This window comes from Lampetra planeri, chromosome 9, assembly GCF_965212315.1.
Source record: "Lampetra planeri chromosome 9, kcLamPlan1.2.h2, whole genome shotgun sequence".
NCBI lineage: Eukaryota > Metazoa > Chordata > Hyperoartia > Petromyzontiformes > Petromyzontidae > Lampetra > Lampetra planeri.
The window spans coordinates 9388475-9412471 of NC_136115.1; the positions used below are offsets into that span (position 1 = coordinate 9388475).

The window sequence follows — 23997 nt, forward strand, 5'->3', positions numbered from 1 at the left end:
GCTGGCTGAGGTGATATATGCATTCTGACTTACTGGGTTTTAGTCCGACTACTTGGATGATCCTGAAGATCCTTGATGTTAATCATCCAACTTACCAGTGCTCTCAAACATTAACAATTGGTGCATTAAATGCTTGTACAAGTGACGATAATTGTGTTTCATTATTTTGTATGGTGGAGGATCTTACGACTGAACTATGGCCAAATCATGAAGTGGCCCAACCCAAAAATCTATTATGAATCAGGGTATATACCTGTTGTCTCATCCACCCTCTCCTCAATGTGATGGGCCTTCTGGTGGAGCCACTCCCCGTTGCACTTGAAGTAGATCTGGGTGGCAGGCGAGGCGGCACAGCTCATGGTGACCGGCTTGTTGCGCACGATGTAGGCGTCCTCCGGCTCCTGGAGGAAGTGGGGCAGGGGCTCTGCGAGAGCCGAGGGCCGAGAGAAAGCAGCTGCCGCACCGCTGCCTGCACTCTCTGGAGACCACAGTGGGGTGTGTGCATGTGCGTGAGTTTGTGTGTTTATGTGTGTGCACGTTCATGTGTGCATGCGTATACGTGTGTGTATGTGAGGGAGAGAGGAATGGTATCAAAGCGGTTAGAAAACTTTGCGACAAACCCGGCGACCTGAGTCCTGATTCCCACTCACTGTCAACATCAGTGGTGACTATATTAACCGGTCCTGGGCTTCCCCTGGGTTGACTCAGCCCTTGAATTAGTACTTGGTGCGGTGTGTAAACATTGGCACTTTGGAGACAAAAGTGGAAAGGCATGCTGTTTGCCGCATCACCCCTCATGTACAGTGCCGTCTTGGCTCTCGCTATGACACTTTACCCCAACAGCCCTTTCGGCTATATGGGTAATCTTTGTCTTGTGTGGGAGCACGTATAAAAGCGCTAGACAAAAAACTCATGCTTTTATATTTTTTTCACATTGTCATAGTTCACCACGCCACAATGAAAATTTAATGGTGGAAATTGTGTGTACAGAAATGGTACTTTTTCCATCCAAGTCCAATATGCATCATTAATAAATGTCTTTCAATTTTAGGAAACATATCTGAAGCCGACTCGTAATGGGACTTTAATGAATCTTAGATTTCTGTATTCTTTTTCTCTTTTGAAAGTTTGCAAATAAATAAATTACATTGTCTCTATTTGTTAAATACTGCTTTGTATGTAAAAATAAATACATGAAATACATGTGCACAAAGTAAGACCATTATAATTATATGTGCAACAGAGTTTAAAAAGCTAAATCTAAAGTGAAGAAAAAATATCTGCACTTGATGCTGGCTAGTTAAACTTATATTTCATGTATGCAATGCAACACAATTAACAGCTAGCAGAGAGGCAACTATACTAGCACAAAGAGACACTTCTTTTAATGACAAGAGTTACATTTGCCGGAAATAGAAATAAAATACCCTTGCCATAAATGAGCAAATCTCATGCCTATTACCGTGCCTCTGCTAACAAAACCCAGCACAAAGCACAGACAATTTCACTCCAGCGAAAATAGATTGCAGAGGTCTGACCTTTGAGCCCTGGGTTTTAGGTTTGGGAAAATGAGTGGGGTAGGGGAGGGTTAGGGGGTGAGGCAACGTTTAGCCACTGCAATGTGTCACTTAGCAGGGGTCAGTGCCAGTATGCGAAATCATAACAACTTCTGTACACACTGGTCCAACAGCTATCCTTCCCATGTCAAAGGGTGAGTGAACTCTCCATTTACCAAACGAGACAGAGAGTGTGAAAATGAACAGGCCTCAATGGAAGTATGTGAAGCAATATAATTAACTATATACTCCGGGGTATAAAGAAATATGTTCAAAAGTAGCATTGCAAAGTTAACATTTGTCAAGAGCGAGTGTCTTAAAACTGTCGCAAGCAATCATATGTCAGTTTTGTCCTCAATCCATATGCACTCAGACACATTTTACTCCACATTGCAAAGTTCATTTTATGCCACATTGCAAACATGGTCCCTGAAAAAATAAACACAAAAAGAGAGGGCATAACGTTTACTTAGGTCAATTCTACTCAGCAGAGCAGCTATTTCTTAAACAAGCATTGTAAAGTGTGCATCGTAAATCAAAATCACTTTGAGTCAGACAATGGGACATTTAAAGCAAAAGAAGTAGACGAAAAAATAATAATAAAACGGCTTGTAATTGACTGGGAGCAGAACCAGATTCCTGGAGAGATAAGATCTGACAAAGGCCACAGACAGCCGTGCACTGGGCACTGGTAATTAGGTGGGTGGGCGGCTGGGTGCCGCATTTGGCCAGGACTGCCTTGCCTTCTCAATCAATATGGGCGTTTGTAGAACAGAAGTGCTGGAGAGGGTCACCAGGCCAGAGAATTTAACACTCAGGGTATTTGTTACCATGCCCTCCTACACACGTCCATAAAAAAACACGAGAGAGCACAAAGCTCTTATTGTCTTTATCCAAAAAGCGTTTTTTTTGTTGTTCTTCCATGACAACACTACAGTGTGTTGCCCGGTTATTTTATGCATATATACGTACAATTGTTTGAACATACTGAAGAATATATCTATAAAGTTAATATTAAATGTTTACATCTTACAAAACAACAACAAATTCAATATATTGTATGTGGTATATTTGTAATGAAAAGTTTAATTCAAAGGGATACAAAAAAAAACCACATTGCAAAGCATATTGTACTTTTGTAAAAAGGTAATGTGCTGATATTTAATATTATGAGCTGAATGTATATGCAAAAAGCCCTAAATGGGAATTAAAAGGATATCATTGTTTAATTAAACCCATGTCCCACTCTCATTCGGCCCGTACAAATAAGCCAAGAACAATAATTCACACATGAACTGCCAGAGCTGTCATACTATTTACTTCTACACCATTATTCAGTAGTACACTTCCTGTGTGCACAGAGTCTGTACCATTACTCTTGAACGAACAGCTAAATGGCTTTCATTCTTTTCGAACCCCAACTCGTATTTAATCTCATCTACGCAGCGACCAATGCCGAGTGGCTTGTTTTCTACGACGCTTCGTTACCATTCAGCGGGGCTCAATTGCCCTCCCCTTGGATGACTTGGACAAAAAAACAAGGCGACCGACATCGTGGCGCTTACGCACGAACAGCATCATTTCGCATGGGACCTAATTTACGTCCATATGGAACCCAACTTTTCTTTTATATATTTTATGATACGGCAAGGCTTGACCCTGACCACCACAAGTATTTCTTCATTACCAAAGCGGCATGCTTTACGGCAAGAGTTTATTGCCACTGCAAGCGATACAATAAGTTGATGCATTTTCATTTGCTGCCTGGTACTATAAAATAGAGTGCACAAAATAAAGTTCATGAGTGTTTTTTTGTTGGTGCAAGGCTGTCCCAAAACACTTAACAGTCAAGCTCTTTTTCCCCATTGACCTTCAGGACTTATCCATTAAACCTGCAGTGGAGCACAAGTGCTCGCCAAACCCACATAGCCACGGTGAAAGTCTAAACCTTTCAAAGTGCATTCACGTTTTACCATCAAGACATCCATAAAACAGGAAATGTATTATAAAAAATGAACTTCTATGTTTTTATTTTGGCAATATAATATTAGATGGCTTCAGAATTAGGCATTTCAATTGTTCTTACGAGTCCTTGTATATCACTGTTGGAGGGTTGCAGCTTGCTCTGCACGTGTACGTACATGCTTTGCACATGACTGCAAACCATCACCATTACAGCATTAAACTGTGGCTTAATTCCAAAACACAAACATGAAATTCGAAATTTGTGGAACGTTTTCATGTGCATCCAATTTTTTATTTTTATCTTTCAAATAAATCACATGTCAACATTTTAAAAGGTATATTTCATTCATAATGTTCAACTGTATTCTACACAAGCGTTTCCAAACTTGGGAACATTTTATCATGACCTGAAACATGTGTTACTGTACTCCAGGGTGTAACTTCTATATTTGTATTGTTGGCATATAAAAACAACTATTACCTTTTCAAATAACCAAAATAAAACTTTTAAAAACAAAGTTATTTTTTCCACTCTCAAATTTTGACGTGCAAATGAAACAAAAAAAGGCATAGAGCTTGGAGAAAGTCTATCCACCACTAGCAGCATCCTAAACTATTTGTTCCAAACCTCCAGCTACAGATTGAATCTGGCTGCTGTACAGCATATTTCAGCTTTATAAATCAAATCGTGTTAAACATAATATTTAGTGAATACTGCAGATCATTTTACACGTACACACAAGTGACCCATGGCCTGTGAATACACCCAGGCCACAAGTCACATTGCTGCCTCTAAAGGTGAACAAATAAACCATTACAAAACACGTGCTAATAGCAAGTTAGTCAATTAAGACATACTGCCTGCCCAAAGGCATTGATTTGTGTGACGAGCACTGCCATTGCGTGATATCACTAATCCGGTATGTGTTCAAAAAGGTTTCTCACGCCTGAGTCAGGCAAGGCATGGATGGATGTAAAATCCAGCCAAGCGAGGCACCCCTGACGTCTGCCAGCACTTTGTTTTATTGCCGTGTATCCTCTGGTAAATAAATACTCCACGGTGCGCTGCTGCTGCACCAGTTTAAGAAGCACCTCTTTAAGTAGCGGGTGACATATGACTTATAAGGGCTGTTCATTTGCCCATGACACCACAGTCTAATGTCACTGGCACACTTTTAAAACATGCCAATGGATCGTTATCTGTAGCCGTCTAAACTGCAGGGGTTTTGCCCATAAGCTGAAGGCCTTTGGTCCTCTTTGTTAAATTCCGGATGTTTTATACAGTGCAGTACCACAGGCACTTTTGTTTTTACGAACAAAAATGTACAGCCTGCATGTCTTTCCCAATGTGCTTTATTAAAGACAAGTTATTGTACAAGAGAACTCTTAACTGCGGCAATTTGGGAGCCCAATTTAGTGCATCCTATTATTTGCAAAAATGCTCCACTTATCAGAGGAAAAAATGAGGGGACAGCTGCAGATAGTTGAGAGGAATTTGTCACACGACTCCTCTTAACCGTACTATGAATTTTGGTAAATTTGGACACTGTTCGTTAAACGACTCATAGGAAGAGTCGCAGATAACGGTGGATAATTCGAATAGAGCCACGGGTAATAATGAGTTTTCACGGACCCCAAAGCTCCAGTGGATGAGTTGAGGATAAACGGGTGAATACATAAGAAATCTGTATTGAAATTGGCTGATAAATTATAATTAATGTTAATATATACTGATATTATATATGATAGTCCATCAACTCTAGTTAGTTTAACACCACAAATTGAGGTTGCATGGATAAATGCGTGTTTAACATTTGTAACGATTACACAACGCAAACACATGCACAAAAACACATTTTAGATTTGTGCTTCCGAATTCGTGCTTCAAGTTATATGTCAAGCTATGGTGGCTAACCAAGCTTCTACTTGCACAGTATGCAAATATACCTGGAAAAATAGGACAGTAAATAAATAACGCAGAATATCTACTAGCAGTGCGAATTGAAGACAACACACTTTTTATATTCAACAGCTTGTGCTTGTACATAAAAAAATAACGTAGAAAATAACACTGCACATGAAGCATTGACTTGTATTACTGTAATACGGTAACATATAACTTCACATAACCCAGACAAATAAGAAGAACCAATTTCCAACACGTTTTTGACAAATTAGGTCAATAAAGTGTAACTGGTTTAAATTAAACAAACATTATATTTACATACATTTAGTTAAAATTGTGTATTAGCCTGTTTAATTAAATATTTTCTATAAGGCCTAGACAATATGGAATTATGTTTAAAGTTTTTTTTAGCCATTTATCTATGCATGACTAAGATAATACACTTAAGTGGAAGATTAATACAGTTATTTACCTTGACATTATTTTGGGAATTAGATTTCAGAATCTGAATAGTTATTTCTACTGGAGGAATCCGATGAGTTGTAAAGCTCTTTTTCACAGATGTCCATATTGCTGATAAGACACCAATGCCAATACTCAACTCAATTCAAAATAGGCAGAAATATAAACTTGCTTGTAGTTATGAATTTTTTTTTAATTCGTATGAAAATCACTGCCATTGACAGCATAATTTATTCGTTCAGAATTTGTAAACGGACCATAACTGGTGTGGCCAAAAATGACAGCTGCTCACGCCTGCTTACATCAGATCACAGCAGCAATATAAAACATCTTCAGTTGCCCAAAAAAGGTGTTTCCTAATTAATGTTGACACTCACATATCATAAGTCAGGATAACAACGTACCAGTAAAATTCCTCTGAAAGAGAAATGCAAGGGAGTCTTCTTTGGAAAACTTGAACGCAACATCTGGGTGCCCCGTGGAAGGAAAGTAGCAGTAACACCTGATTAAGTTACATTACCAACATTCTCCGTGTTTTGAGGATGATGGTAAATGTGACAACCTGGTAAGGCCGTGACAGGGAGGAAAGTACCAGTTCCATTTCGATCCCGCCATTACTTGGCACCCACGAGTGCATAAGTGAGAATCTCTACACCAAAACTGGACTGTCGGAGGTGAGAATGGCTCATAGGGTGGAGATGGATAAGACCGACCTGCCTAAGGATGTATTTGCGGAGGCCACGGTGTCCAGTTGATCATTTCCGATATCCATAGTCACCTTGCAAATGTTCACCACAGGAATGTGGCATACACTAGCCCAAAATGTGCCCATCACTCTTGCCAGATGGCCCTTAATGATTTAGGGAGGCAGCCTCACAACCACAGATTAACAATGACAAAGTGCTTGAGCCGGATGGCTATTTATGTCTTCTAGCCCAAGCGACCCTGAACTGGCTCAAATTATTCAGCTACTAACACCTCCCAGGGGTCATCTACTACATGCAGATCAGGATGGTCCTTGCCATATCTAAAGCCCGCAGCTGCTGCTGCCACTCTACCAGTGACTCTCTAGGATTAGGAGATATGGCCGGAGAGTCTGTGACTCTGGACCAACACAGAGGTTCCTTCGAGTGGCGGGAAACCATCAAAATTGTCTCCTAGAGCTGCTGTAGTTTGCAGAGCTAAAGACATGTCTGCGTTGGCATCTGTGCTGTGGGTCTCGCATCACCTCTTTTTAGGGCCAAGGCAAGCACCATTGTCGCAGGTCTCGGTGTCGTGGTTGATGCCCGGCAGAGCACTTTTAGTCCTTGTCTGAGTGTGTAAACATGGGTCCACAAGCACAGATTATCTCAGTCTGGCCCTTCGCCGCATGGTAATTGATGTCAACGAAGAATGGCAGAGGCACGGCAGTAACTAGCAAGCAAACCTTTAAAACAATATTAACTGAAAGTAATATTGATTTGATACTTTAGCATTGTATGTTTTGGGTTCCCTGAAAATAACAGGCTGGCACTGCTGCATCAGCATTTCCTGGAACATGATCAATAGCGTGACTTGTCCATAAACACAAGGCATAAAACGGAGTATGAGAAAAAATATAAGAACTACCTCAGCTTCCACCACCATTATAGGTCAGTCGTAAAAACGTATTTCATATTTTAATCCGGACTCCGAATTAATTCATACATTGCCAGGATCTAAACTAACTTGTTTTCCTGCAAAGGGCAAATTAATTACTTTACCATCGACAGCAGCCGTCTATGAAGTTAATATTATTTGAATGTCATATTTGCCGCCGTGTCTGATGCTGGTGGCGTGTAAAACTGGTTCGGCCAGAAGGTTCTTTGAGGTGAAGCACTTAGCCAAACCCGTGACGTTGCTGAGAAGCAGTGGCGCCACGTTTGTGGAAGTAAATCAGAAGTTTGGCCAAATGCGGTCATATTAGCACAACTGCTAGTTTTGTACCCAGAGGTAATGCTAGTAACGTAAACATATTAAACACCCCTGTATTTTGACCTCCGTCTACTTTTAAACAAAAACACCTTGTCAAAGATATGTTTTTCCTCTGTTGCAAATATTGCAGGTTTGCAAAAGTATAAAGCTTTAGGTGCAGTAACTAATGCACTGTAGAGGGTGGTCCAGACAACTGACCCCAATATTTTTTTCTCCTTCGCATGTTCATGTCTGTTTTAAATAAACCTTACTTTAAAAATATAACGGGAACGAGATTTAAATGTGGGTCACACAACTCATAAAACAATCCATACTGCACATGTGCATCAAGTTGGCAACAAGATCCGTAACTTTTGAGGTGGCCGGCTGGCTCATCAATGGGGCTGTAAGCACGGTTTTCCACGAACAAGTGCAGCAACTAAACGTATGCTCGAATCGAAATTGACCCGTTTTAATTGAAACATGTTTAGTGACTTTAAAAATCCCAAAAATGTATACATTTCTCTCAAACACTGCTGGAGAATTTCAATGACTCGTTGGGTTTCGCTTACAGAGGATGCTGCCGTGGTAGAATGTAAGTGCAGGCAGTCCTCGATTTACGAATTCGCGACTAATGAACACCCATACTTACAAACCAGCTTCCACGTAATACAAAAAAACCCCTGAAAACGAGAACTTGCAATTGCAAACTGAAACGCGGAACTATTTTGTTCAGAGGTGTGATCCTCCACGTGCTGGGAATGATTTGTGTGTGTGCGCGCACAGACGTGTGTGTTAAAGTGTTTGGGGAGCGGCTAAACGGGCTAAGTACGGGCAAGAGAAGAGATGGAGTGATGTGGTACAGGAGGACGTGGAGCTGAGTGGACTTGCCGATGACTGTTACCAGCGGTGTCAAGATCGGCCTTTGTGGAGGAGGCTCGTGAAGGACGCTGCTACTGGGCAGTTGGAGGCAGTCGCCCTCCAGCAACAACGGAGGGCGGAGGAGCGACGCTCACAACAACGAGCGGAGCGCCGGGTGGCTAAAGCACAGCAAGTTGGCACAGTAGGGGGCACAGGTGGTGCATCAGCCACTCATCTCGATCATCTCAGTCAGTCGACCCGTGGCACCTGGGTCTGCCCCGTGACCTCCTGCCAGCGGGCGTTCGACACTTCACGTGGCCTCAAGGTGAACCTAGCCTGGCACAAGCGTCGTGGTGACGTCACCGCCACTTAGTTGCGAATGGCGGCAGTGTAGAGGTTAGCACGCTGCGCTACGAACCCGGCTGACCCGAGTTCGATTCCTGCTCATGGCCAACACCAGTGACGATTATCTGAACCGGTCCTGGGCCTCCCCTAGGTCAACTCAGCCTCAATCGAGTACCTGGTGCGTTGTGTAGTAAACATCGCCACTGGGGTTGCTGGCCCACCCACCCCCTCGCGTGTCGTGCTTCCATTTTTGTTGAACCGTAACATATTTTGTTACACTATTCTATCGGCATTTAAATGCAGTGCATTGTTGTGTTCCAACTTATGAACCGTTCTACTTACGAACCATTCGACTTTCGAACGGGTCTCAAAAACGGAATTAGGTTCGTAACCCGAAGACTTCCCGTAACACTGACAATCCAGAGTTTTGTTTGCTCAATCTCCTGGTGAGGCAATTGAAAATGTGTGTGGGATGTGTGGGGTTTCATTTTACGGAGTTATTTCATATATATAGTACAGCATACAGTTTGTCTGGATGATTATGGGATAAGGGGAGGTGGTAATAAGACGTGCTGTACATTGTGGTAATACGATGTACTGTACATTGTGGTAAAAACCCTTCTTTAAAGTTTCAATTTAATTTTCCTTTGAAGCATCACAGTACCTTATGATTTCACATCGAGAAATACTGTACATCTTAAATCTGTACCCTGTAGAGTTTGTATGCCCACAGATAAATGTGTCCAATGTGTTGCCATGATGCTTCCCTCCCACAAATAAAAAGATGATGGAAGCATTACCTCACCGGTTTTCTGTATAGTTTGAACACTGAGCAAACAACAAAAGATCAATGCTATTGTGAGTGCATTAGCTGTACAGTAATGGATGCTGTAAAGGCAGTGTAAGCGGCCTCAGAACATCTATAAATGTACACTACATCCAGGAACACTATAAATCACAATTATTTCCAGGCAACTTTTGCATTTATTTCTTGTAAATAAATTATTACCATGAAAGCCCTCCTCCCTGACTGATTATATATTTATCCTCTGGCGTTAAGTGCATACTTCAACACTGTTGTTCGAAGCGAAATGTATCCCAGAATAATATATAATTATTCACTTTAACACCTGTGTGATGTAAGCAGTCCAATCCTTTGCAGATTTACATGTGTTTCTTAAGCACTTTACGTTGGCACACACAGCTAATTATGGTTCGAATGCAAAGCAATAATCGGGCACATTTGCAGTATCATCCCACCACAAGGTGTCATCGTAATCATCATCATCAGCCAAAATCAATCCGGCGCAGGATGACGGAATCCCCAACCCACAAGGCACGTATAAATGATATGCACATCCAGTTATTAAGAGGATTGAGACTTGAATATTATCTAGCCAATCGTCATTTTAACAGGCCAGATATTTTATTGAGCTTGCAGGGGGATTTGAGTCCAGGGCATTAGTGCTGACCCCCCCATACGGTTATTGAACAGTCACAAGATCTTTACAGTCCCGAGGGGAGGTAAGGTGGCCAGGATCTGTATTTGATGTCTCATCTGGAAGAAAGCACCTCCCCTACAGCACATTATCTCCTCCTACAATAGCAGGACACTGGTTTGGATGTGGCCCTCAAGGGAGGATGCCCATCTACTAAGCATCCAACACCACTTTAGTATTGACAAATACCATAGCATGGGGGGGGGGTCTTTAAGAAACTGGAGCCGTTCAATGCTTCCTTTCCTTGTGGCCAAATCATTTTTAAACGTGTAACTTAAAAGGCCTTAATGAGTCTACAAGACTACTTTTGTAAGATCTTCCCTTGCATGTTGGGCCAATTCCTTTTTTTACATTTAATTATGCATTTACAGTGAAATAGTGACAACCATCTGTTCCAAGTATGTTTAGCATAGTTAAACAGTTCTGCAAAAAAAACAAGACATTACAAGTGGAGTAGGTACACATATATGCAAGTATAACTTTTTTCAATAACTCTGTGGAACACCATTATAATAATTTGTTTCATTAACAATAATGATGTTTTAAATGTTATACAAGCAAAACATCACTGTATTTCAACAGAACTTGTACTATACTGCACATCATTTTTTAAATGTGTTGACCTTTCACATATACACTTTAAACATATTTTCCTGACATTAATTTCAATGTGCAATATAAAATGGCATGGGAGTATCAACGGTGCAGCGACTGATTTTTTTTTACAAAAAAGTAAAATACAAACTGGTTGGACAAAGACAGCAGGACCAAAGTGGTCTGGCGGACCCATAACGAGACTGACCGAGGGACCCAGGACCCTGCGCTTTTCGACACTGCACACACAAGTTGGAAGGAAACGGGTGTAGGGGATGACAGAAAACCATGTGGCAGGGGGTACGAAATCTCGGGAGTGTTGACAGGGAGCGAAGCCGTAATACCGCCTAAGAAAGACAACCACGGCAGGAAATTTCCTCAGCCCCTGGCTCAGCCCCATCGAGCTGATGTAAGAGGCAGGTGATGGAGATCATAAAGTGACATATTCATTATCTATTAAAAGCATGGTGTGACAGCATTGTTGCCCGTTAAGCATTTGGTACATCTAGTACATATACTTAAAGACTAACCATTGGAAACAATACAGATGGGGTGTGGTGCTGAAGTATGGGGTTTAAAGATGCACAGATACTACTGCACAATCCTGATGACAACATTGTCAAGCGTTCAACCAATGATTGTTGTCTCGATTATTCAAGCTGACACTGACAAGAATTGATGCTGTGCGGTAAGGCGTGAAAGGGAAGCGGGATTTGCAGCGTAGGCTTTTGTGCCACGACACTGCTTTAAGCAGTTGGAGAGGTTTGTGAAATTCTAGCTCGTAAAAACACAACGACAGCAGTCGTAGTATTCAGCATGGCAAGAAGCGCACAACATACTTACAAGCAATCATCAATTGACTTCTTGAACTCGGGTTACTTGTTGCATACACACCTGTTTATTTTCAAAGAATGGGTATGAAAATAGTTATTTAAAAAATGTGTTACAACCAACAAAGGTGATAATTGACATGACCCCGATCAGCTCTGGAAATTGGTTTTAAAAAAAATGGTTTCCATATGCGTGAGCAGTGTAGTCCCAAACATTGTTTGCCCTGCTTTTAAAGAAAAAACTCACTCCAAATAATAGAGATAACTTTCCAATTCCCATTACCTCCACTGGAGAAAGTGGTATTATTCTAACTGCACTTTACCAACAATCAAATTATTCCAAGTCATATTGAAAATGTCCAAAAATTGTGACAAAATTGGCTAAATGTATTTGCAATTCTCAAATATTTGCAATTTCATACGTATTAAAAACAACGTACCTCTTCTTTGTGGACAAGGTTTCCTGACAAAAATGTGGCTCTGTGTGCCATGCACGATATACTTTTTAGTGGATACAATGAAAGCAGCAAAATTTTGTCCATTGTTTCAACTCTCAGTGTAGCAGTTGAAACAATGGGAGTGTCATAAATCTGCTCACCTCTGTCCACCCAGCAGCATAAATAAATACTGCCACAGTTAGTCGATCAGCAGCTGCCGTGTGGTGGAATAAAGTTTTGTAACTCGCGCCTCTTCCAAGATGTCGAGCCAGCATAGAAGGATAGGCCAAATACCCTCTAAGAACGGCTCTCGAGCACTCCGTTTGGTGGAGGTCCTTCCATTATAAGTGTTGCGAACAAGTAATTGCAGGGCTGCACCTTTACCCTTTACATTAATAATGCAAGTGTGCTGGCACATGATGGATATGTACTTAGTGGCCAAAAGGGAAATATCCTCACACATATGGTTGAGATTGAGGTATTATGACATGCACATTGAAATTTGGGCATACATACCCTGGATAAGGAGATGTCCAATCATGCACAAGGAGAGGGGACAGTAACAGAAAAAGTATAACAAATAAAACATATACAAACTTAAGTAATTACTGTATATAATGTGATGAGTCAATCAAATTCAAATGCTATTCATGTCTAACCACTAAAATATCTGATGGAAGTGGAAAACAAAATGTAAAAATTACATAGTTCCGTGTGGGAGAATTGTGCATAATTTCACCACATCACGCTCTACTCTTGTTGAGAATTTGCAAGCAGAGTGGACACCAGACTTAAACATCCCTCCCTCGCGTCTTCCTGCGATAAAATGCCACGAGCACAGCATTAAGGCACGGGCAACAAAAATATTGCTTTCATCTCCAAGGCAAAGATGCCAATTACACACCAACTTTAATCCACAAAATGGAGATTTATGTCCTAACATCTGCCAGACAGCTGTTTTTCAATTACAATCAGTGGCTCATGTAAATTCCACAGTCCTGTAATTTAAGGTTCACTTTCCAGATCATTCCATAGTTTCACTGCTAGACAATATACGTATTTTCCATGAGTGTATTTAATCTATTAAGCTTGTCAAACAAATATCTATTGGCCAGTAAAGGGAAAAAGTGTGCTTTTTAGTACTCTCAAAATAAAAACGTAATGTGCAAATTTAGAAGGATGCACTTGACACATGGGTCAAGATCCATTTCAGCACTGTCAGGACTAATGTGGGAGGTAAGGATGTAAGTAATGACTTTAATACCTAACGCAGCGGTGGCCGGAAAAATAAATGGAATTCCGACAGACATGAAGAGCAGGCGGCCGCTAAAAGTGCGGAGTGATGGATACAGCATTAAAGTTACAACAGAAGTGGTTGGAACTCAAACAATACCCTCCCAACCTCGCCTTGCTTAATCAACACCACCGTGCTGTGCTATTATGTCTCTGCACATGCAGCTCGCTCATGGACCATGAAAAGGTCATCCAACGTGATTTTATCACACAGCAACATAATCCTTCAAGCCCAGTCACCACTTTCCAAAAAAACTGGACCAACAGAAACAAACATAAAAAAAACACTCCGGTACATGTATACTTAAAAGCCTCAAGCCTCAGATTACAATTTCATGTTGACCACAGCACATTGATTTTTCATTATCATTGTATTTTTCTTAACAGCCATTAGATTGCAATTAGTGAAAGGTGTTTAGAGTACTAGTTGTGGTAATCAAATAAATTACCAGCCAAATACAATATGATATAGCATTGCTACAAATGTCAAGCAAAATATATTTTTAAGAATTAAAGTTTTTTTTATAAACTTACTCCGAATATTACTCCGAATGCACTAAACGGAGATGCAACCTACATATTTTGAAGGTGTTACCGACAATCAAACATAGCACTGCCTTCAAAGCATGGTGTTTCTTAGCTCAAGGGTAGAGAACTTGGCGAAGAATGTGATGTTCCCCAGGACATGCTCGCATACCCAGTGCTGTATGTTTAATTAAAGATAACACGTTTGTTAGATTGCGTATCCCTCTGTTAGATTGCAGATATAAATATAAAATGACTGTTAGAAAAGTCGTGTCTATACAAGATATACACCATGCACTCATCCGTATATCCACATACAACACTACTAGTAGTTGTCGTCTAGCAGTACGTGTATATATGTACAAGTACATAATAGAGTATTGTATGGGATACGCCACAAAAATAATATATAGCAGAGTGAAACAGTTCATATATAAAACTGTGTGTTTAGTAAAATAGTACCTATAATAAAAAAGGCAATTTGGCAAAGTAAACACTGTAATCACCAATAAAAGTCATATTACCTAGAAACACTGTTATAAAAGATGTTGCTTCATTTCTACAGATTAGATAGGCCCAATACGTTTATATGCAATGTTTGTTGAGCAAAGGTTGTTAAAAGGTGTCAATGACTTAGATTGTATGCCGTTGCATAGCTTTGAAAACGAAACAGAAGTTGGTCACTATACATGAGAAATTTGTAATTAGCATTATTTTTTTAAATTAAGTAATCAACCTTAACATACTCTGTTTAAGTAATGCCATGTAATTTGCCAAAGTCTTGCTGAGGCAAGTACAAGGTCTCTTTCCTGAATAAGGCACCGTTCCCCGGCTCCTGCCAATTAAATGTTGTGGTCACATGGCGAGCGGTGTGATAATTATCACACCGCTCGCCATCTGCTTGCTAGGATTCGTTAAACAACCCACACTCTTTGTAACAGTAGGCCATTGTGTAGCTGGTCACACAAGCAATTAAATACATCCATTAACTTGGTAATGTCTGTTCAGCATAAAAAAAAAACCTGACTGACTTGTGAAGCTGTAACGCTAATACGGTCATCACATTTTTACAGAATCATGTCACACTTTATGAGAAAACTCTATATATGCGCAGCCATATTATCTCCAACTCCTATTATTTGTGGCAGCAGTAGGGTTCACGAAAGCTATTATGCGCAGCCCTATTCTGCAATTTATGCACAAGTCTTTGTGAAATTACATCCTATCTGTGATTTTTCTGGATAAGAGGAGTCACACAGCAAATACTGTACATCTTATTTTGCGAGTTAACCACAATTATTTCAATTTAGAAAAATCGCCAGAGCAAGTCATTGTGTACTGGCATCAAGAGACAAATTTGTCAGATTATAAAATTAAACGCAAATTACTCAGTTGGAATTATACATAGCAATCATCACCCCCTACTGGCAGACTAATTCCCCGGGTATTTTTTTACAAATTAAACGATCCTGGCCTCTTAAATTCTCACCTGGTTAAGCAAAATATACTTGAACAATACAAAGCCGAATATTAAATAGAATTGCTCCTTGCATTATGAACTCACGATTCCATGCAGTCGCACCTAACGAGCAGAATGATAACTGTATTAAACGGAGACATGTGGATGTCTACACCTAGATGTCAAAACCAATGCGTCAGTGCAGCATGTATGTGTCAATGTATGTATGTTGAACTTCTTGCCACCGTACGTAGCCAACCATGCGAAACGGAAGTCAACAGTTGGCAGATTAATTGGCATTACTGTACAGGGATTAACACTTTGTTTTACCAACATATACTTAATCAGAACAAGTCATACTCAAGCATGAAAGTGTCCAAACTCTTGCCCTTTATTGAGTAATGTGATAATTACTCAGACATTTTGGCTATACCGGTGCATGTAACATTTCAAACTCGGTCTGCGCAGAGAGTAATGGGATACGTATGCATACATTATAGTTCGCATTGCCATCTTCACCTTTCCAGCAGGGGACCATTTTCTGACTTACACCACAAGAGAATCAAATAATTATAATACATGAGTAATGTATGAGCCGTATACTTTATGGTACATTTCCAGCTAAATGTGCATACAAGCGTATACTATTTAAAGAAACCCGTGAAAAATGTGAACATCTGCTTCACTTTCCTGACTCCACACAACGCAGTGTATACCCCCCCCCGCCACCTTCACACCACCTACTCCAATTCCCCATAGCTTCTCACCCACCTTGCTTGCCTCTCCATAAACTATTCCCATCCCATACATGACAGCACAAAGATGTTAACTAAAATGATCCGGACAAATCACATTAACTACTGTTGAGCAAAATTTTGGGAATTAAACTAAATTATAGTACATCATCCTCTGTCCTGAATTTCCACTTAAGTCCGTTTTTATTGTATCCATAAAGCCATTGGCCTTCTAAATTTGTTAACCAAGAAAACCCTGGACCTGTAAAGCTAGACTGCTGATATAATTCAATAAAATATCTATTTGGATTTACAGTACTGTAATAATTATCCCAAGACGCTGTGCAGATACGTTATATAGAGAGATATAGTCATAGGCAGGATCTGGGCTTGAACAGGAGCAGGGAGTCAACAGCACAGACGGATGGAAAGGAAAGGAGTTCCAGACCGTGAGGAAAGCAGAGCAACCTCCCACTGAATGACTTGACCGTTTTAGTGACAGAATCCTTGGTTGCTTAAGTGGAAAGTGCATAGAAGGCAGGAGAGTGAGATTAAAATAGGTAGTAAGGGGTGAGTACATGAAGGATCTTGAAGATGGCGAGTGCAATCTTTAAACTCATCTGGATTTATTGGGAGCCAGTGGATGGATTGGAGTATGAGAGTTATCAAGTTTCATTCACTGGTGTGGATGAGGAGGCTGGCAGGAGCATTTTGACACATCTGGAGTTTGGAGATGAGGTATTTTTAGAGACCATGAAGAGATGCAGTAGTCAAGTTGGGATACGATAAAGGTGTGGATAAGGATATCAGCAGCAGCTAGATATGTGGATGTGGGAGGTGTTGCACATTTCGAGGTATAAGGTCCTTTATAATTGGGATATGCTGCAAAATAATAAGAGCTTGAAATCAATGACAACTATGAGATTCCACACACTCGTTGCCAGTGTGACATCACAGATTAGGTGTACGATTAAACTGGAGTCTTTACTGAGAGTGGCCTTTTGCCAATAAGGAGCATCTTGGTGTTAGCACAATGTGCCTGGAGCAAGTTAAGACCAATCCAAGATATTGGCGCACCAAGGCAGGATCTTGAATGGCAACTGATCAAAACCAAGACCTTCCCTTGCTGAGGCACAAGTGTTACCACATGCCACCCTGCCGCCTAAATACAGCATTGTATATCATCGCAATGTACATACACCCATGTTTTTACACTGTAATACATTACAGTATGGTTACAGGTGAGTGTGGGAAGAAGGAGCAATATATAGAGAAATACTGAACCTCCAAGGTGAGCTATATGAACTATGTAGAGGCACTACCCAAATTAAGGCAAGATGCCACGCTCACAAACCTCATCTGGCAAGGAAAAGCCCAAGAATGGATTCGAGCAGGTTGAAGATTAAGTCGAGTGGCAGTATATTATTTATTGTGTTTGCTACCGGCCAGCTTGCAGTCAAGAGTTTTTAATCCCCAGCTGACTGGTAATTTATGTGGAGCGGACCAAAGTGTCATCTTCTTCCACATTATTCACAAAAGTAAGCCTTTTGTGTGCAAGTGGCAAAGCATAAATACCAAGGTCACTCGATATGTTTCACATGACAGGCGCTGTGGTGTAGTAATCTTTCAGTGATGGTAGGGGTGAGTATAGTACAATACTGTATTTTGAAAAGTTACGTCACCATAATACAGTACAGTGCATAATTGCAATAGCCTAAACTCCATTCGCATGCAGTATTTCGCATAACTCGATGGAGACGGAGGTACAAGTGGATGTAACAACGTCGGATATGTGAACATCTACAGAAGATGACAGGTAAACAGAGCACCAATCCTTCACAGAGTGTAGGCGGTTAACTGGGTAGGGCAGCACATGTGACGGTAGGCTATGTATGTACAACTTCTTTCGCACCGTACGTAGCCAACTGTGCTAATCGGAGGTGCGGGGGAAGGACAACAAACTGAACACAAAAAGCACTTCTAAAAAAATGAGTTTTCAATCCGGATTTAAAAGTGCATATCTCGAGTGGCTTCGTAATATCGGTAGTGCATTCCAAACAGCCACAGAAGCGCATCTGAAAGCGCGCGATGCAGTGGACCGCCTTTTGTTCGATGGCTAGCCAAAGCTGCTGCGAGGATGACTGGAATTTTCGTGATGGTTTACGCTGCTTACAGAGATCAGCAAGGTATTGTTATGAATGCAACTAGTATTACAGTACCTGCACTGAGGACACTGTCCAATATAATAAGACGGTATATATTTTTTTCTGGTAACGACATCCACATATTTTTTCGGACAAAATCTGAAAATTCCGCAGGGAAATTCACGTGCGCGGCTCATTCCGCCGCTGCCATTCCGCTACTGCCCTTGCCCACTGGCCACAGGGGGTAGGGTAGGGGGTGGAGCTCATCACGTCAATCAAGCTGGTTGGGGCGTGGCTCGTGTGGGTGCCCATTGACCATTTCACACAAGTCCGTGTGCAATGTTTGGTCACCTCAATTGTGCAAAATAAAATGTTGGCGTGTTCTCATGACAGCTTTAGAAGAGTTTTTTTTGCGTGCTCTAAACGTTTTTGAAAGTGGTGCCCGCATACATGCGCACAAAGAGAACAAGTTTATGAATGATGAGAGCTCTCATGATACTAAACGGATGCTGATGATACCATTGTTTCTGCTTTTGATGTTAATTTTGCTCGTGCTGTTGATGAAGAAAGTCTTGCCGACTTCATTATCAAGTTATCCTAATATTATACATCACCCTCAATATAGTCTTTGTCATCATTGTTTTAAGCATCGCAACGCTGTCATTGGCTTAGCGCAGGGGTCTGCAACCAAAATAACAGGAAGAGACATTTTTGTCCAGTTAGGTAAAACATTTTTTTTTGAGATACGGTCCTTAATAAATAACATCACGAAACAGTCTTCAAAGGGCGGCATGCAGCTCCGGAGCCGCGGGTTGCCAACTTCAGGCTTAGCGATACGTTTCGCAGAATTTCCCAACTCGTACCATAATTCTGCAAAAGTGTGAACGCAAACTACAGCACCTGAATGGGGCCCATACACTTTCAATAAAGACAGGAATAATGCAATTGTATGGATGCTTAATGTCTACGTGGTTTTTATTTTTTTTTAAAAAAAAAAGGGCTGACTAAATTAACATACATTTTGCTAATTCATGTAATATTATGATTCCATATACAGTACTTTCTGTACTATTTGAAGTGCAAAGAAATAAACACATTCAATTCCCCAGAACACCTGAAAAAGAGGTAATTAATTTTAATAAACAAATATAAATAATAAACTAAGTTCTGGTTTTAATACGCAAGTACTGCACTGCACCATCAATGTAATTTTAATGCGTAGCTTCCTCGCAAACATTTAGTTACCTTTGGTTTGATAAATCGCACATTGCACACATCAATTATTGTGCGCATTTTAAAAGCTTTTCCTTAACATGTAAAAAAAAAGCAACTTTTTCATTAAAAAAACGTCTTGAATTTTTGTTTATTGTCTCCAGGCTATAACACGAGAAGTCATACCACAGCAGTGAGAATTGTGAACTGTTGTTTCAGTCTACAGTAACTGCGGTAATTGCATTTACAACCCAGCAATGGTGTAGACGCCCCAGACTTTTGCCACTTTGCTATTATTTACTTGACTTGTTAGAGTTGGCAGCTGCCTTTTCTGGTCAGATTTTGGCATAAGCTGCACAATTCCCCTCACCTTGTTTTGCTACTTATCACTTAACATTTTTTTACACGTATGTTTTCCATGAACAGCATTTCTTACAAATATTTATTTCGCGCACGCATATATAACAATTACAAATGATTATTACATTTTACCGAAGGTCAACACATGCTCAGCCATGTGATGTTTCACATACAAGGTTATGAGTCAGTCAGATACTTCCCCCTTTTGGGTGGATATTTATTTAGACCATATTTATTTGGACCATTGCGAAATTATATTTATTGCTAATGCATTAATTGCTCATATTGTACAGCATACATAGCTATCACAATTCACCTTCCCTCTATACAACGTGCATGCTCCATTTAATGGAAATACCGGACAGTGGTTAAAATAATTTTCATTAGTCCATCAGTTAATGGTCACTTAGCATAGTAAATTTATTTCTATAGTGCAATTATATATCAGCTTTAGAAGTGTCTATTCAGCTCTAGGCATTCTATTATGCAACAAATTGCCCATTTATATAAATATGTTTTCACATTACACTCACACCATGATAATTTGTCAAATACGGTAATATCTAGGGTATGATGTCTAAAAGTAACAAAAACCATTTACATCCCACCATAGCCAGGATCAATTAAAGAAAAAAACGCTTTTCCTGGCTCCGATAAATGTACTAGGCAATGCAACTGCATTGCTTTAGGCAAGTGTAGAGGCCAATTTTCCATGACTTCAAATATAATTTAAAAAGGGAAATATGTTACAAAAGTGGGTGCCCTAAGCCTGATAGTGTAATGCTATTGCACTACAGTATTGAATGTTTAAATGTGTCATTCTTTCCCCTTGCAAGTCAGCTCTAACTATCGTTGATAGACTTACACTATTATGCAAGGATAGGCCTAATCCTTTGATTGTACACAAAGGATAACTATTTTTTTCACACCGTGGAAAGTGGTTCCTTGTGTCGGGTCATGCTTAGTCCTAGTCTTTTAGATCTCATGCTTAAGTGTTTTTTGCTGAAAAATACATAGGATTAACCAGAGTAAATAACCATGACGTAATGGTTAGCAATTGCATTCCAGAGGTCAACAGTTGCAACGCCCAGCGTGGCAGTTAAAACAAGTTTTTTTATATCCCCCCGACTGCCTCTGGCCACCCAGCAGTATGAATAGGTAGACCACCGTTCGTCGTGTGGGGAAGTTCCACCTCTTCCAAAATGTCTGGCCAATTGCCCTCGGGAGGAACTCACGAGAGCTCATTTTAGTGGATGAGATTCCACCAAATTTTTGGCGAAAACGTTGGGTATTTACACAAACTATGTGTACAGGAAGCAGTTATACGAAATAAGTTTAAATATACACGTAAAAAAATGCAGACAGATGTCAACGGCATTGCCCAGGTCACCATGATCCAGAAAACAAAGCAGTTACAGGTCTTCTGGTAAATACAATTGTGCAAACAAACAGTAAATAGGCTTAGATTTGCTTTTCATAACCAGAGTAGTTGTGGGAGATGAACAATAGTAGAGGCCTAAGGGAGAGAGATGTATTATGGAGATGAGCAAAATAGGGGTTGTACGTAACACATACATGCGATTGGATAAGACTTGATATACAATTAGAATCAAACCAAGTCTGCACATGGCCTTGATGTTCATAACTATTGTAACGATCAGGGGCCTAAGATGTGGTTATCAAAAGTGGTGGAACAGTGGTTCATGCACTGCTCTGACCCAGACGACCTACGTTGGAAATCATTGGTACATGATACTTGAACCGGTCCTGGGCAGCAACCTTCACCAAACCGCACTGCCCAGTATGGCGAAGTGTTGTACAAATAAAACTCATGACCAACACAGCATGGGAGGGAGGCCTTCATCCACCAGTAGTAAGCTGCATATTATATTTATTAATAATGGTAAAACACGTGGTTAAATTATGTGTGTGCAGTTTGCAGTAACAAACAGGGTCACCCCGACATTTTGTAACTTCAAAATTATCTTAACAAAATCACTTCATACTGTGCGGTAGTGAAATAAAATTCTGGTCCGAAATGCAAAGTTTGTAATGTGTTCTAAAGCATTAAATGCAGCATCTTCGTTACATTTTCTTTAACCGTGTAATTGCAATCTACACACACCTTTACTGCTGTGTCCAAACATAATCACAACCATATCAGTCCTTCCAATACAACTTTAAGTTTACTGTATATCATCTAAGTTAATTATGTTCATTTGTACATCTATTCTAAAATACCATAAAAACTAGGCATTTCAATTTCCACAGTCATAATACATTAAATGATCATTCTTAATGAAAAGTTGACAGTTAAACACCTTCAATCCTATTTAAACCTGTCACTAAGTGAATGCATATTAAACAAGGAATAAAAAAGAGATGTGTGCGTGGATTCCAACATGCGTTTGCCCTCAGAAATATTTAATGAGCAATAATAATGGTAGCACTCACGCCAGGCGCGCAAGAAGCAGTACGTCCGTGGGCCATGGTGCCACAATGGGGCTCGGAAAGCAGCTCTATCGGGCAGGGCTTGCCTCAGCTGGCGGGAGGTGGCATTGAGTGCAGTAGCCACTCATAATTTACCTCGTTGCAAGGTAGCATTTAGTTCATACACAGGAATGGGAGTAATTCGTGGCAGAGCATGACTGAGGGATGGCGAAGACATCTAGAGGCATTCAAGCCAGCAGGAAATGGATCAAGGCAGCATTAATGGCAAAGGTGGCGGGTTTTTGTTTTGTGGCAATACAAACGAGATGGCATCGCAATGGCGTATGATGTCGTGAAATGTCATCACACAAATTACATCATCGGGAGGTGAGGCGCACACGACATTGGTCGTCCACCAACTCCCGAGGAGAATCCTTTTAGTTACGAGTTTTTGTCTCGGAAGTTGTAGGGCAACCCGTTTGATCAATTCGGGATTCTTCGACAGGGTTAGTCCCGATATTACCACAACTCTCTACTGACGTTTCTTTCATGTTCGATCATCTTTACGAGAGTTATTGAGCCCCCACATTCCAGAAAGAGAGATGGCCAGAACAAATGCTTTAACACGTTCAACCGTTGTTGGAAAGCATAACATTTTATGTTGGAATATCGTTAAATAGAATTGAGTACACGTTAGGCAAGATTTGTATTACTGCAGTTCTCTTTACATGAATGTCACAAGGAAAGCATTGTGAAAAATCCCTCTATAAGAAAACTAGCACTGAGAAAATTCTAATTTGGCACAAATGTACAACTGCAAAAGATGAATCACCCATTTGAAGGGGGGGGGGGGGGATATTTGCACACAGGTCTCACTGTGTGGTAAGAACTGTATTTAGAATATTACACAGACATGTTTGCCTTTACTGAGAAGCATGGCTTTTGCACTCGAGCCCATGCCAGTTCTCAGCCAGGATTCAGTTACAGTCCATTACAACACCTTACAGCCTTCACATTTAGCAGCACACAAAGATTCTCGCTGCATGGCCGATCTCAAGTCACACTCATGTTACTGAGCGCCATGTATATATTCGCGTAGGACAGCAAACACACAGGCGGCTTTATTGCAGTAATTACATTAACTGCTTTATTTCTGAGTCTGAATTTCGCAATTGTTGACATGTGACAAGCTGTTCATTCCATTCAATTTAACACACTTTTGCGTGGAAAATTCATGGCTTGAAATTATAACTGTACTTGAATACATTGCAGAGTTATTGCATATATCGTGTAACACATGGCATACGTTAAGAGTATAAAAACGGTTAAAACTTTTTTAAAGCAGCAATCTCGAGCACATTCTTTTACAATCATAATTAAAATAGTGAAGCTTATAAATTAATATTATCCATTATTCTTGATAACAAATAAAGCATTTCAGATTTAAAAACAA

General features: G+C 40.4%; 1 protein-coding gene across 2 annotated transcripts in view; it reads right to left on the reverse strand.

The window, feature by feature from the left end:
- Positions 1–23997, reverse strand: part of LOC144720659 (netrin receptor UNC5C-like) — a 63180-nt gene that overhangs the window by 33084 nt on the left and 6099 nt on the right. For both annotated transcript variants that reach the window (XM_078597582.1, XM_078597581.1), the window contains exon 2: positions 254–478. In XM_078597582.1, the coding sequence (XP_078453708.1) occupies positions 254–478 (225 nt within the window). The remainder of the gene's footprint in view (positions 1–253; positions 479–23997) is intronic.